Source organism: Artemia franciscana, chromosome 12, assembly GCF_032884065.1.
Source record: "Artemia franciscana chromosome 12, ASM3288406v1, whole genome shotgun sequence".
Classification (NCBI taxonomy): Eukaryota; Metazoa; Arthropoda; class Branchiopoda; order Anostraca; family Artemiidae; genus Artemia; species Artemia franciscana.
The window spans coordinates 31,690,325-31,707,126 of record NC_088874.1 but is presented as its reverse complement, the minus strand read 5'-3'; the positions used below and the strand labels follow the sequence as shown (position 1 = coordinate 31,707,126).

Here is a 16,802-nt window from a genome sequence, read left to right as displayed (position 1 = left end):
TGGGGTAGTTGGGGGGGGGGGGTAATTCTGAAAAATTATTACGAACGGACGGGTGATCGGATCTCAATGAAATTTGATATTTAGAAGGACCTCGTAACTCAGATCTCTTATTTTAAATCTCAACCGGGTCCAGCGTAATGGGGGGGGGGGAACCGGAAATCTTAGAAAATACTTAAAGCGGTGAGATCAGGATGAAACTGGATGGAAGAATAAAAACCTGTCTAAAATACATGACTGACATAACCGGACCGGATCTGCTCCCTTTTGGGTAGTTGGGGGGGGGGGTAATTCTGAAAAACTAAAAAAATGAGGTATTTTTAACTTACGAACGGGTGATAGGATCTTAATGAAATTTGATATTTAGAAGGATATTGTGTCTCAGAGCTCTTATTTTAAATCCCGGCCAGATTTGTTGACTTTTGGGGGAGAGTTTGGAGGGGAAAACTTAAAACTTGGAAAACACTTAAGAGTGGAGGGATCGGGATGAAACTTGGTGGGAAAAATAAACACAAGTCCTAGATACATGATTAACATAACCGGAAAGGATCTGCTCTCTTTAAGGTAGTTGGGGGGGGGGATTAATTCTGAAAAACTAGAAAAAATGAGATATTTTTAACCTACGAACGGGTGATCGGATCTCAATGAAATTTGATATTTAGAAGGATATCGTATCTCAGAGCTCTTATTTTAAATATCGACCGAATCTGGTGATATTGGGGGGAGAGGGATTGGGAGGGGAAAACTTAAAACTTGGAAAACACTTAGAGAGGAGGGATCGGGATGAAACTTGGTGGAAAAAATAAGCACAAGTCCTAGATACATGATTGACATAACCGGAATGGATCCGCTCTCTTTAGGGTAGTTGGGGGGGGGATTAATTCTGAAAAATTTGAAAAAATGAGGTATTTTTAACTTACGAACGGGTGATCGGATCTCAATGAAATTTGATATTTGGAAGGATATCGTATCTCAGAGCTCTTATTTTAAATCCCGACCGGATCTGGTGACATTGGGGGGGGGAACCTAAAACTTGGAAAACACTTAAAGTGGTGGGATTGGGATGAAACTTGGTGGGGAAAATAACCACAAGTCCTTGATACATGATTGACATAACCGGAACGGATCCACTCTCTTTGGGGTAGTTGGGGGGGGGTTGCTTAATTCTGAAAAATTAGAAAAAATGAGGTATTTTTAACTTACGAAAGGGTGATCGGATCTCAATGAAATTTGGTATTTAGAACGATATCGTGTCTCAAAGCTTTTATTTTAAGTCGTGACCGGATCTGGTGACATTGGGGGGAGTTTGGGGTGGGGGAACCTAAAATGGTGGAAAACGCTTAGATTGGAGGGATCGGGATGAAACTTAGTGGGAAAAATAAGCAGAAGTCTTAGATACATGATTTAGATAATTGGAACGGATCCGCTCTATTGGGGGGGGGGGGGAGTTAATTCGGAAAAATTAGAAAAAATGACGTATTTTCAACTAACGAAGGAGTTATCGGATCTTAATGAAATTTCATATTTAGAAGGGTGACCAGAGTTTGGGGTGGGGGAACCTAAAATGGTGGAAAACGCTTAGATTGGAGGGATCGGGATGAAACTTAGTGGGAAAAATAAGCAGAAGTCTTAGATACATGATTTAGATAATTGGAACGGATCCGCTCTATTGGGGGGGGGGAGTTAATTCGGAAAAATTAGAAAAAATGACGTATTTTCAACTAACGAAGGAGTTATCGGATCTTAATGAAATTTCATATTTAGAAGGAACTCGTAACTCAGATCTCTTATTTTAAATCTCAACCGTATCCAGCGTAATTGGGGGTGGGGCAGTTGGGGGTACCGGAAATCTTTGAAAATACTTAAAGCGGTAAGATCAGGATGAAACTGGATGGGAAGAATAAAAACCTGTCTAAGATACGTGACTGACATAACTGGACCGGATCTGCTCTCTTTGGTGGAGTTGGGGGGGGGGTAATTTTGAAAATTGAGGTATTTGTAACTTACGAAAGGGTGACCAGATGTTAATGAAATTTGATATTTAGAAGGATCTTGTGCTTTAAAGCTTTAATTTTAAATTCCGACCAGATCCTTTGACATTGGGGGGATTGGAGGGGGAAACCAGAATTCTTGGAAAACGGGAAAATTGGGGAATTTTTATCTTACGAATAGGTGATCGAATCTTAATGAAATTTGATATTTAGAAAGAACTCATGTCCCAGAGCTCTTATTTCAAATCCCGACCAGATCTTTTGACACTGGGGGGAGTTAGAGGGGGAAATCTTGGAAAACGCTTTAAGTGGAGGAATCGGGATGAAGCTTGGTGGATAGAATAAGCAAATGTCCTTGATACGTGATTGACGGAACCGTACTGGATTCGCTCTCTTTGGGGGAGTTGGGGGGAGGGGGTCAGTGATTTGGCGAGTTTGGTGCTTCTGGACGTGCTAGGACGATGAAATTTGTAGGCGTGTCAAGGAGCTGCACAAATTGACTTGATAAAGTCGTTTTCCCAGATTCGACCATCCAGGGGGCTAAAGGGAGAGGAAAAATTAGAAAAAATTAGGTATTTATAACACACGAGTGGGTGATCGGATCTTAATGAATTTTTATATTCAGAAGGACATCGTGACTCAGAGCTCTTATTTTAAATCCTGACTGGCATTAAGCCTCTTATTTTCCTTTTAAATCAATCTATTGATTCATAGAATTTTCTTAGAGCTCATACCATATGATCTCTTGGCTCTTAGCTCTTCATGCCTCGTCACAAGTGCCATATGAGCACTTAGCTCTTGTTTTTTTTTTAGTGTTTCACCCTGAAACATTTTTCAATTGAATGGTGTAAAATCTGTCAGGCCAAGTGAGATTTGACTGCTATCTAAGTATAGATTAATTGGTGTTGCCATTTCTACGACTTATTCTAGCACGATTTTTTTTTCAAATTTGAATTTCTATCTTATTTTATAAATAAAATATAGCTTAATAGGTATTGCCATTTTACCACTTATTTTGTCACTATGTTTTTTTTTCTTTCAAATAGAAATATTAATTGGTATATTAATATAGTTATAATTTTTGTTTTCAGGTATAATATAGGTATATTAATTTGATTGATAAAATATAAATTTATAAATAAAATAAAGCTTCACATGCGTTGTCATTTTTACCACTTATTGTGTTACAATGTTTTTTTTTTCTTTCAAATTGGTATTTTAATTTTGATTTGTTTTAAAAATAAAATATAGCTAAATAATTGTTGGAATTTTTACTACTTATTCTGCCCCGGTGTTTAGTTTTTTTTCTTCAAAAAAGTATACTAATTTTTTTTCTTTTTCTTAGACAAATTTGCGGAAGAGGAAGCTGGAGTAAAATCCATGTTTATCTGTTTTGTACAATATCTCTTTTTTACTGTTAATACAAATTTTGGTATACAAACATAGTGTCCTTTTTAGATTTATTCAAACAATCTTTGAATACGTTAACTGAACACTGATTATTCGTAGAAATAATCACTTTTTTTTTAATCAAAATGGGGACATACCATCAATCATGTTTGAATAATTAGGCTCAGGCTGCTCTTGTCGGAAAAGAAAAAATGGAAGACTATAAAAAGACTTATAGTTTAGCCTTGGAAATATTGATTGAACGTCTTACCTATAATTTTTAGATTTCAGGTTTCTGGGACTACTTCACTCACTGATAAAAAAATGAAAGTATCGAGGGATCTCGAAGGGAGAAAAAAAAATTCTAAAGTGAACTTTTATTTAAAATATACTTTTAAATGAACTTCGATAATTTTGTAATATATCATTTCGACGTCCTCTTTTTAGAGCGTCTCTAGGCTCAGTCTTACCATGTGGTACACAAAATTGACCAACAACCACCAGGACTTCGAGGAAGCTGGATGCATTCAAAAGCAAAGGGCTCCGAAGGATAGAGGGACTTTCCTGACTTCCTTTCCTAGCTTCCTATCCCGTACGATGCAGACTTCATTCTCCCTGCAAGCTGTGGTTCGTAAACACAGAGGGTATAGCCACCTTCTCCAATGTCAAAAGAAACCCCTATCGAATCTTCCATTATTCCGACCCTGACCCCGTGGCTCTTGGGTGGAAACGACCACACGGTCGTCCAAGAATACGCTGGTTCAATAGCCAACATCATTTCCTAAGCAAGGCAACAATAAGAACTGAATTTACTCCCGTGGCAGCTCAAGACTGGGTTTACACGAAAAGGATTGAATATGCTCCGTCGAAGCTGGCGCCAAGTTGACAAAAGAATTAAGTCTAGTAAGTTAAGCCCCACTTCCTTGAATTTGGGATTCAAAGAGCTAGGTTCATCCTTAAAGCGTTTTAGAAGTCTTTTATCAGCAGAAACTTGCCTCTGCTTTTGATCGCTGGTCAAGACCTTCGGAACTTATAGATTCCAAATCCTTTTCCCAAACATGTTCTCGTGGGTAATGTTCTATACTTTCATATTATCAGTGACAATTACATCTGCAACTTTGTCTAAAATCAGCAACTTTGTGCATACTTTGTCGTCGGTTCTTGAGGTGGTTTGTGGTTTGCAGTTGTCGAATATGGAGCTCGTGTCACGAAACACTTTTCTCATCATGCTTGAAGAGCGTTTGCCACTTGTGAGCTGTAGTTTGTGACATGGTTTAATCTCTGACACTTGTCGAGTAATATCCAACTTCTCCTTACCTTATTTCTCCAGTCCAATGCAAAGTTGGACGGAGAATCCCCGCTTAGTCAATTGTAGCAATTTACTCTTAGTTTGGGTCACTTGTCAAAGGTAGACTAAAACACAAAATCCTTAGAGGTGACTTGCTCTTGGCACATCTTCAAAGTCTTTGATTTGGCACGTCAACCGCCACCGAGCCAGTACGGTGATTATGGGCATCTGGGTATTGTCAAGCCAGTAAAAAACTTTTTACATCCTTTTAATCTTTATATTAAAATTTAGCGTGTATTGTCATTCTTTTCATTGTTATACATTTGTTTCTTTTATTTTTATTTGTTTATATTTATTCAGTAAAATAGATCGTATATACTTTACCAAGCTTACATAGCCAAACCAAGAGATGGGGGAGACAATTAAATTCTTTTGTTTGGAAACTGACAAGTATTTTTTTGGCTTGTAGAGGGGGTATTGGATGAATCATCTCGCCCTTTTTAGTTACAATCACTGGCTAGGTTTGACAGTGATTATAGTAGTGATGCCTCTATTCGTTTAAACGGACCCATAGCCACTACTCCTTTCTTCCTTTAATGATTTAAGTTGAACAGCTACCCCCTCAAGACGCAGATGCGCGTCATAGGGAATGTTTACTTTTTTTCTCCTACGTAATTGGGGTTGAGGATGAGGAAATTTTGCGTGACTTGGATTCAGTATTGAAAAAGAGTTCAGTGTGTCAACATCAACGATACCTTAGTAATGGATGGGTTTGCTCTATTGAATATTAAAGACGCTAATAATGGCAAAATGAAACCCAGAGTGCCTAATGCTGCAGTAGAAATTACATGGGGTTGCTGGCTAACCCTAGAATGGGACGAGATGCTTGCACGATACGTTATATCATTAAACAAATTCAAGTCGGGAGATAAGTTATGCTTAGTAGCAAAAGTGAGTATAATACATATTCAGAAATTACAAGACGAACTAAATGGAACAGTAAAATATATTAAAGACAACAATCTGAATCAGCCTGTAAAAAAGGAGTAAGTTTGTTGCTAGCGAGATCTATTGTTAGTCTATAATCAGTAGTCAGAGTGTCAGGACTAAAAATGACTGAGTTTGAGAAACAAAAAATCTTACGGAATTTAGTGACTTTGAAAAAATCAGAAATTCTATATAATAATTTTCAAAGATTTTCAGTGCAGAAGAGAATATTTTCTCAAATAATTCTTGATGATATAATATGATTGTGAAATACTTCTTTCAAATCCTTCCTAGTGCCCCAATCATTTAATGTAGAGAACGCAAAATCTGCGGTGAGCGGTGGAATATATTTTTTAGCCAGGGGTAATGCAGAGTGGAAAAACTTAGCAAACCAATTGCTTAGACCTTAACCGGTGAACGACATTGGTGAACGGCATTGGTGAATGAACGTGAACGACATTGGTGAACGGCATTGGTGAATGAACGGAATTGGTGAACGACAGCTGTAATAGTCCATTACATCCCCTAATTGTCGGGGTCCAAGAGTCCCAACATAGAAATCAATATCAGGACAAACAAAAATATTTTTTTATTACCCATTTCGTCATTGAAAGGCCCGAAAATGACATGTAATCACAGCCAAACCCTTTGTTATTGCCAGAGGATCGCCCAAGTCACTTCTTAATGTTAGCTGACAGAGCTTCAAAAACGAAGTGTTGACTGGAATACATTGAAGGTGCTTAATGTTGTAGTGGTGAATGTGTTCTTGAGTGGCTTTTCGTTTAAGAACGCTTAGGAGCGAGATGTTGGTATTACCAACTCTCGATGTCTTTTAAATGATACTTTACATCCCACTGACGCTTCCAGCATTTCGACCATTGATTATATTATGTTTAAAACCAAGAATATGTTTCAGATTATCATTGAAGAAAACCTTTTCATTGTCAAGGGGAGAACTAATATAAACCTTGCCCTGTTCCATTGAATAGTTAAAGTGGAATGCACCATTCTTACGAGCAGAGATTCTTCTATTGATAGCTCGACAAAAATCAGTTATACTACCATATTCCTTGTATGGTAATGTGATGAGTGGATAGTCACCCGAGTTCATTGGTTCTATCCATTTTTCACTAATGAGTTGCCAATCATGAGGTCTTAATTTAATCTTATATGTACGATCTTTTCTCGATTTGAAGTAATCGTATCGACCGTACGTACTGATCTGGAGTTTGATAGTGACCGTGTGGTAATCCCTTCAAACCGTTTATCTGGTCGTGAGCAATGTGTAGTCCTCCCTAACGGAGATTCATCAGGTTTTACCTCGATTTCCTGTGGAGCACCCCAAGGGACTAAATCGGGTCCTTTAGCATTCTTAATTGTTTTTAACAATGTTTTACCAAACTTTGACAACACTTTTAAATTTTCGGATGATTTGACATTACTTAACCTTTGTCAAACCTCAAACACTTTGGGCGTTAAACTTGACTCACTCATTAACAACTTAAAGAATGATCTTGCCAATGTTAAACTCAATCTGAGCATATCGAAAAGCAGTTTAATGCTATTCTCCTTTTTAAAAAATATACCCACAATCAATAATTAATTACCTTTGCATCCCAAATTTAAACATGGCTAAGCTACTTGGTGTGCACTTGGACAATGACCTTAAATGGAAATCTCACTCTTTTCACTTATTTAAAACAGTTGGTTTTCTCCTTAGATCTTTCTCCCTTCTTAAACGGTTCTCCATATCTATCCAGAACCTTAAAATAATTTATTGTTCTTATATAAGACCTTGTCTTGAATCTGCTTGCCCTGTCTGGCACCCTGGACTGACCAAATCCCAATGTTCTAAAATTGAAAGCATTCAAAAAAGAGCTATAAAAATTATACTGGGGACGTCCTATACTACTTATGATGAAGGTTTGGCTAGACTTGAACTCACTACATTGGAATCACGACGTCACTTCCTTACCATGAACTTCGGGCACAAGTGCCTTAGTTCTGACTATCATCGACGTCTTCTTCCCCCTTCAAAGAAAACCCCCCAATCCTTCCCAATACAAGACTTAATGCTCGTAGAGCTCCAAATACTCAACTTGACTTGTGTCCCCAAATGTTGACAATGAGGTACAAAAACTCTTTCGTTCCCTATTTTGTCTCGCATTTTAATAATTGATTTAACTTTGTAACTATGTTTTTCCCATTAACATTTATTTTATCATTGTAATTATAATTGTTCTGACGTGCTTATGCTAGCTTGTGTGCTATTTTAGCCAATAAATCATATTCTATTCTATCGGATATGGTCGACATGACATTTTTCTCGACTCGATTTGTATACTTTTTAAATTTTAAAGAGTGAATCGCCATGACCTTTGCTTTAGGAACAAAATTATCTTCTACACAGTTTCTATGAACAGTCATGTCGAAATTTACGTGGCAGACTAATGAAGAAGCCATGTCCTGTTTCACTGATTCAATGGACGGAGCTCTTACTGAATATATTACCCCCTTTTTATCTTTTTGTTCACCCTTTTCTTATTCTGTACCATACTGTAAAACTGAAACTCCAGTCTTTAAATGTTCATTTGACCTCTCAAAAATGTCTTTTCTCAGGCATTATTTAAAAAAACACAATGAAAAAATAAATATGAAAAAGTTTTTTCAACTGGAAGTAAGGAGCAGCATTAAAACTTAAAACGACAGAAATTATTACACATATGAGGGGCTCACCTCCTCCTAATACCTCGCTCTTTACGCTAAAGTATTTTTAGTAATTTCAACTATTTATTCTACGGCTTTTGTGATTCAGAGGTACTGACGTGGGGGTGAACCCCTCATATATGTAATAAAAACATGAGAATACAAAAGTACGTTACGTAAGCTAACATATAAGTTACGTATATCTTTTGCTAATAAACACAGTCGTAAAAAATTAGAAGTTCTAGTTGCCTTTTTAAGTAACAAAAAAATCGGAGGGTAACTAGGCTTCTTCCCACGCTCCTTTTTTCTCAAAATCATTCGATCAAAACTATGAGAAAGACATTTAGCCAAAAAAAAAAATATATATATATACAAATATCGTTCTAATTATTCCTCTGCGGAGAGCCAAAATCAAAACGTGCATTGATTCAACAACGTTCAAAAATTAAATAAAAAAACAAGTTTTTTTAACTGAAAGTAAGGAGCGACATTAAAACTTAAAACAAACTGAAATTACCTCGTATATGAAAAGGGCTGCTTCCTCATCAACACCCCGCTCTTTACGCTAAAGTTTTTTAGTGTTTTAAAAAGAAGAGTTGAGAGAAAGAGTCAAACTTTAGTGTAAAGAGAGGGGCGTTGAGGAGGAATCAGCCCCTTTCATATACGAAGTAATTTCTGTTTGTTTTAAGTTTTAATGTCGCTCCTTACTTTCAGTTAAAAAAAAAACTTGTTTTTTTTATATTTAATGATTTTAAGAGTATAGTAGTTGAAATAGTTTAGAAGACGTAGTAGTATCAGAAAAGTGGAAGTGACAGGCATATATTACCCTTTTGTCAATTGATTTTCCCCTTTAGGTATTCTCTGAGGGTTATAGCAAGGAACGATAAGAAGGCTATGGTTTTGTAATGGAGTATAAATGGGGAAATCAGTAATATAGATGAAGAGATATTTGAAACCTAGTAGAGAACAAACCACGGAACATAGTAACTAAAAGTAAATCTAAAAAATAAAACTATATAAACGCTTTTTTTTTAAAGACATCAAATTTTACCTTCCTGGATTGTGGAAAATGATTTTATTTTTTTATTCCTTTTCCCTCTTTGGGGGAAGGGCAGCTAAAATGGGCATGGGAGGGGGCTGGCTGCTGTTTGACCACTTTTCATTCCTCTTTTGTTATTTCCCGTAGTTTCTAGATGATTTCACATACAAAATGATGAGCGACGTCATAATCATAGGTTACAACCATCAAGGTTGCAGGGGTAGCTGCAACCTAGTAAAGGACGAACCACAGCCCTTACAAACAATAAAAATTGTCTCCTGCCCATAATAACTGAAAAATAAAAAATAGAAAAATAGATGAAAAATAAATAAATAAAATAGTATTTTTGACGAAAACGACACGGCTATAGTAATCAAAATTCCATCTTTAAGGACTTTTTTTTCTTTTATCGTTACTTTCTTAGGCTTCAAAGCTAAGGATACTTTGATAAGCCTACGTACAAATACTGCTTATATACTCGAAGGCCACATGTTCTTTAATACAGTCTTCTAGCTACATTGGTAGAAATATGACGCAAATATCGAATCAATCAATTAAATACAATAATGAAAAGGATATATACTATTAGATTACTGTAAGCAATAACTTATCTGATAAAGTCTTACTGTTTTGTGTCGATGTACTTTGTTAGGTGATTAAATAAAAAAAAACAAGTTTTTTTAACTGAAAGTAAGGAGCGACATTAAAACTTAAAACGCACAGAAATTACTTCGTATATGAAAGAGGCTGCTTCCTCATCAACACCCCACTCTTTACGCTAAAGTTTGACTCTTTCTCTCAATTCTTCTTTTTAAAACAGTAAAAAACTTTAGCGTAAAGAGCGGGGCGTTGATGAGGAAGCAGCCTCTTTCATATACGAAGTAATTTCTGTGCGTTTTAAGTTTTAATGTCGCTCCTTACTTTCAGTTAAAAAAACTTGTTTTTTTTATTTAATTTCTGAACGTTTTTGAATCAATGCATGTTTTGATTTTGGCTCTCCGCAGAGGAATAATCAAAACGAAATTTGCATATTTTGTTTTTGGCTTAATAACTTTCTCATAATTTTGATCGAATGATTTTGAGAAAAAAAGAGCGGGGGACGAAACCTAGTTGCCCCCCGATTTTTTGGTTAATTAAAAAGGCAACTAGAACTTTTAATTTTTTACGAATCTTTTTATTGGTAAAAGATTTACGTAACTTATAAATTAGCTTACGTAAAGAACTTTTGTATTCTCATGTTTTTATTACATATATGAGGGGATTCGCCCCATCGTCAGTACCTCGCTCTTTACACTAAAGCTTAAATTTTATCCCAGTTCATTAAGAATGACCCCCTGAATCACAAAAGCCGTAGAATAAGTAGTTGAAATTACTGAAAATACTTTGGCGTAAAGAGCGAGGTATTAGAAGGAGGTGAGCCCCTCATATGGGTAATAATTTCTGTTTGTTTTAAGTTTTATTGCTGTTCCTTACTTCCAGCTGAAAAAGCTTTTTCACTTTTATTTTTTAGTTGTTTTTTTTTTAAATAATGCTAGTAGCCTATATCCTGCTCTCCCTTCATGGAAATTTTCTTCTCCCATTACAAATTCTCTAAGGAAAGTTCCCCCAGCATATCCCCATCTTCTCAACCCCTCCCCCAAACCAAAAAAATCCTCCTGAAAACGCCTGTATGCTTCCCAATAACCATTACTATATGTAAGCACAGGTCAAAGTTTGTAACTTGTTGCCCCTCCCACGGGGACTGTGGGGGAGTAAGTCGTCCCCAAAGACATAGTTATAAGGTTTTTCGACTACGCTGAATAAAATGGCTATCTCAGAATTTTGATCCGTTGACTTTGGGAAAATAATTAGCGTGGGGTGGGGCCTAGGTGCCCTCCAATTTTTATGGTCACTTGTAAAGGGCACTAGAAATTTTCATTTCCGTTAGAATGAGCCCTCTTGCAACATTCTAGGACAACTGGGTCGATACGATCACCCCTGGGAAAAAGAAAAAAAAAATAAATAAATCAACACGCATCCGTCATCTGCCTTCTGGCAAAAAATGCAAAATTCCACATTTTTGTAGATAGGAGCTCGAAACTTCTACAGTGGGGTTCTCTGATACGCTGAATCTGATGGTGTGATTTTCGTTACGATTCTATGACTTTTAGGGGGCGTTTCCCCCTATTTTCTAAAATAACGCAAATTTTCTCAGGCTCGTAACTTTTGATAGGTAAGACTAAACTTGATGAAACTTATATATTTAAAACCAGCATTAAAATGCGATTCTTTTGATGTAGCTATTGGTATCAAAATTCTATTTTTTAGAGTTTTGGTTACTATTGAGCCGGGTCGCTCCTTACTACAGTTCGTTACCACGAACTGTTATATTAAAACTCAGCTTTTGTGTCTATGTTGGAAGCAAATTTAATGATGTCACAGAATAACTTACATTGTTACCACGTAACATATATGAATACCCCTGGCTTTAATTGGGGGACGGAATTTTTTCTACAAGATATTTTTAATGTATCCCCCTCTTAGATTCAAAAAAATCTTCCGTGGTTTTATCATTGACAGGGGGCTGTTTTTTATTATCATTAAAGAAATGGAAAAAACAACAAAATGCTCTTTGGACCCTCCCCCTCCCCCCCCCCCCCGAGGGCCGTTTCCATAAAAAAAGGTATTTCAAGGGGGGTACAAAATTTTTTTTTAAAAACCTATGGTAAACTTGATGCACTGCGTTACGTTTTAATGAGTTGTACGAAAATACGTATAAACTGTCTTATGCCGCTTATGAAAATCCAAACACAAACTGATTAGCTAATTGAATTTTATTTGAGTAATACAACAGAAATTAAATTTGCAACAAACTTTGTTACTCGTATTCTCATAAAGTCTTTGACAATCCGTGTTTAATTATCGCTTCTCGGCCTTTTGGCTAGGACCAAAGTGTAATATCTTTTCTTATCAGCTTAATATCTGATACTCTCCCTGCACGGAGCCCAGAATATTCAATTGTTTTTAGAAACCGGAGGGACGTCGGGGCCTGCTATGCTCCATCCACGCGTTGGCCCGGTATTATAGTACCTCTGGGATCAGTGCACCCCTTTAGAGGGGAAACCGATGTCTATGATCCCGAATCAATTATGTGAATAATACGCTTTTCAAATTTAAAAGACACCACCCTTGCAGTTTCCTAGCCCTTTAATATATTGAAACTCATATTTTTTTTCCATCTGAAAAAAGAAGAAAAATTGTATATAATTTACAAAAGTTGATTGTGAAAAAAGCAAATGACCACATGCCATTATTAAATTAAAGAACCCAAGCTGGATTGAAGTCCCCATGTATCTTTTTAGAAAATAGTCCGTAATTATTAACTTATAAAATTTAAATTGAACCAAGATTCGAGTAGAATTGCTAAGGTGATTGTTTTTGGCTTCAGATGGCTTGGTTCTGTGGTGAGTTGTTAGTAGTAGTAGTAATGACTAAAGTCCCCTTTGGCTGTTAACGAGAAATTAATTGCCATAGTCAGTAAAACGGCCACTGGATTCTCAGAAATTAAAATTTCGACAATTCATTCATATTAATGAGAAACCCCTTATTTTCTTTTCTCAAATAGATAAATTCGCATTCAAACGATTAAGATGTTTGTATGTGTAAATGAAATGGGATCATTTCTATTCTCAAAAATATTCAGTGACTTGATCCATTGATGTAAAAAGTTTTGTGCACTTGCGTTTGTTGCATTAATTGGAGCTTCTGAGTAGCATTCAAAGCAACCAGATTTATATTGAGAGATTAAATAAAAAACAAGGTTTTTCAGCTGAAAGTAAGGAGCGACATTAAAACTTAAAACAAACCGAAATTACTTCGTATATAAAAGGGGTTGCTTCCTCATCAACGCCCCGCTCTTTACGCTAAATTTTGACTCTTTCTCTCGACTCTTCTTTTTAAAACACTAAAAGCTTTAGCGTAAAGAGCAGGGCGTTGATGAGGAAGCAGCTCCTTTCATATACGAAGTAATTTCTGTTCGTTTTAAGTTTTAATGTCGCTCCTTACTTTCAGCTAAAAAACCTTGTTTTTTTTGTTTAATTTCTGAACGTTTTTTAATCAATGCATGTTTTGATTTTGGCTCTCCGCAGAGGAATAATTAACACGAAATTTGCAAGTTTTTTTTTTGGCTAAATGGCTTTCTCATAGTTTTGAATGATTTTGAGAAAAAAAGGAACGGTGGAGGAAGCCTAGTTGCCCAGCGATTTTTTGGTCAAACAGTTCGTGCTAACGAACTGTAGTAAGGAGCGACCCGGCTCAATAGTAAGCGAAACTCTAAAAAAGGGAATTTTGATACCAATAGATATATCAAAAGAATTGGATTTTTATGCTGATTTTAAATATATGTTTCATCAAATTTAGTCTTACTCATCGAAAGTTACGAGCCTGAGAAAATTTGCCTTGTTTTGGAAAATAGGGAGAAACACTCCCTAAAGTCATGCAAAACGAAAATCACACCATCGTACGAAAACGAAAATCACACCATCATATTCAGCGTATCAGAGAACCTTAGTGTAGAAGTTTCAAGCTCTTATCTACAAAAATGTGGAATTTCGCATTTTTTGCCAGAAGACTGATCACGGGTGCGTGTTTATTTGTTTGTTGTTTTTTTTTTTTCCAGGGATGATCGTATCGACCAAATGGTCCTAGAATGTTGCGAGAGGGCTCATTCTAACGGAAATTAAAAGTTCTAGTGCCCTTTTTAAGTGACCAAAAAAATTGGAGGGCACCTAGGCCCCCTCCCACGCTCATTTTTTCCCAAAGTCAACGGATCAAAATTTTGAGATAGCCATTTTGTTCAGCATAGTCGAAAAACATAATAACTATGTCTTTGGGGCTCACTTACTCCCCCACAGTCCCCAGGGGAGGGGCTGCAAGTTACAAACTTTGACCAGCGTTTACATACAGTAATGATTATTTGAAAATGTACAGACCTTTTCAGGATGATTTTTGGTCGGGGGGGGGGGGTTTGAGGGGAGGAGGCTACGTGGGAGGATCTTCTCTTGGAGAAATTTGTCATGGGAGAAGAGAAATTCCATGAAGGGGGCGCAGGATTTTCTAGCATTATTTAAAAAAAATGAAAAAATAAATATGAAAAAGTTTTTTCAACTGAAAGTACGAACCAGCATTAAAACTTAAAACGAACAGAGATTATTTCGCATATGGGGGGTCCATCTCTTCCTAAATAGCTCGCTCTTTACGCTAAAGTATTTTTAGTAATTTCAACTATTTATTCTACAGCCTTTTTCATTCAGGGATCAATCTTAAAGAATTGGGATAAAATTAAAATTTTAGTGTAAAGCGTGAGGTATTAACGAAGGGGCAAACCCCCTCATATACATAATAAAAATATACCAATATAGAAATTCGTTACGTAAGTTGATTTGTAAGTTATTATGAAAAGAGAAATCACCAATGCAACAGCACAAACACATAAGAAAAAAAAAAAAAAAAAAAAAAAAAAAAAAAAAAAAAAAAAAAAAAAAAAAAAAAAAAAAGAGAGAGAGACAGAAGGAGAAAAGGAAGACTGTTTTCCTAAATTAGTGATTAATATAGACCAGCGCTTGAATGGGGCCTTAACCCTACTCATCCATACAATCACATAGGTTAAACAGCATAGCCATACATAATCAACCATAAAGAATAATCCATGGACAGGCAGTCATGTGGTCAATAAGTATAAGTCATCATTTACCAAACAATAGAAACAATAAAGACAAATAATTCAGAGGCAACAACCCAACACAAGGGCTCATCAGGAGAATACACTTGCCTATAGGGTTTCGCCACATTAAATTATCTACCCAGTCAAGTGTTGTGGCTACCACAGAATATCCATGGCATTCCCGTGTCAGGTATCACCCCAAAATATATGCCTATGAAAAACAAACCAGCAAATGTAAAACAACCAAGTAACACCAAAATAAGCTTATCCTGTTAATATATCCCTCTTTTTAGCAACAATAGGTAAACTAAATATGATAAATTTTACCAAATCACAAATATTAACACATTGCAAAAAACCTGAATGAACTAAACAATTATAGAATTCATCTTTACCATGTGGCTATTTAAAAAAAAAATCCGCTCTATTAGAAACACAATTCAAAATAAATGGCGCTGCATCATCATTTCTCGAACCTCCGAAATTAGTTGAAAATTTCTTTAAGTATTTCCAGATAATTCTTTTGATATTTATTTAAAAGTTTGTTATAATGAAAACTAAATTTTTTAAATTGCCAAGATAATTTATTTGCAGACAAACCTCTTGATATCAATTTTTGGCTTAAGATTTTACATCTATTTTTAAAATCAATATAATTACTACAAATCCTTGCATAACAAAGTAACTGAGAAAAACGCCGAATATGTGATATTTGAGTGTATATTACTTTCAGGGAATGGAAAACTAATCACTTCAAAATCAAAATCATCAGTTTTATTATACATTTAAAAACTTAATTTATTATTATCACGAATCTTAATATTTAAATCTAAGAAATGATCTTCATGACCAGCGCCATGACAAGCTCTGATGGATATATATTTTTAGAAATATCAATGAAATCCTTACAATTTAAGACCAAAATATCATCTAAATATCTTTTATTATTTGACAAAACGATTATTCTTATCCATCATATATTTATATTCTAGTTGACTTAAAAACAAGTCAGCTATAAATGGGCTGGCGTTCCCCCCCCCCCATGGGAATTCCCACGATTTGCTTGTACAAATCACCACCAAATCTTATATGTATATTTTTTACTACTAAAGACGTTCGTTAAAAATTAAAAATTCTAGTTGCTTTTTTAAGTAACCGAAAATCTGGAGGGCAACTGATCAAAATCAAAACTAATCAAACTAATAAAATCTGATCAAAACTAAGAGAAAGCCAGTTAGCAAAAAAATTAATACGCAAATTTCGTTTTAATTATTCATTTGCGGAGAACCAAAATAAAAACATGCATTTATTCAAATACGTTCAGAAATTAAATAAAAAAACAAGTTTTTTTAACTGAAAGTAAGGAGCGATATTAAAACTTAAAACGAACAGAAATTACTCCGTGGATGAAAGGGGATGTTCCTCCCTCAACGTCCCGCTCTTTACGCTAAAGTTATTTACGGTTTAATAAAGTAGAATTGAGAGAAAGAGTAAAACTTTAGCGTACAGAGCGAGACATTGAGGAAGGAACAGCCCCTTTCATCCACGGAGCAATTTTTTTCGTTTTAAGTTTTAATATCGCTCCTTACTTTCAGTTAAAAAAACTTGTTTTTTTTATTTAATTACTTAAAAAGGCAACTAGAACTTTTAATTTTTTGCGAATGTTTTTATTATTAAAATATAAACGTAACTTATGAATTAGCT

The 16,802-nt window shown here is 35.6% G+C and overlaps 1 protein-coding gene, 1 long non-coding RNA gene and 1 other non-coding gene across 5 annotated transcripts in view; all 3 read left to right on the top strand.

Annotated features, from left to right (window-relative positions):
• The window catches only part of LOC136033992 (cyclin-dependent kinase 10-like), a 52,252-nt gene extending 48,823 nt beyond the window's left edge, over positions 1–3,429 (top strand). The window contains exon 10 of the mRNA XM_065715028.1: positions 3,334–3,429. Coding sequence (XP_065571100.1) covers positions 3,334–3,363 — 30 coding nt within the window. The 3' untranslated portion in view covers positions 3,364–3,429. The remainder of the gene's footprint in view (positions 1–3,333) is intronic.
• Positions 1–16,802, top strand: part of LOC136033997 (uncharacterized) — a 501,602-nt gene that overhangs the window by 338,055 nt on the left and 146,745 nt on the right. The gene's annotated exons all lie outside the window — the stretch shown is intronic.
• On the top strand, positions 12,298–12,488 carry LOC136034224 (U2 spliceosomal RNA). The gene has a single exon (XR_010619150.1). It is a non-coding gene; the product is annotated as a U2 spliceosomal RNA (small nuclear RNA).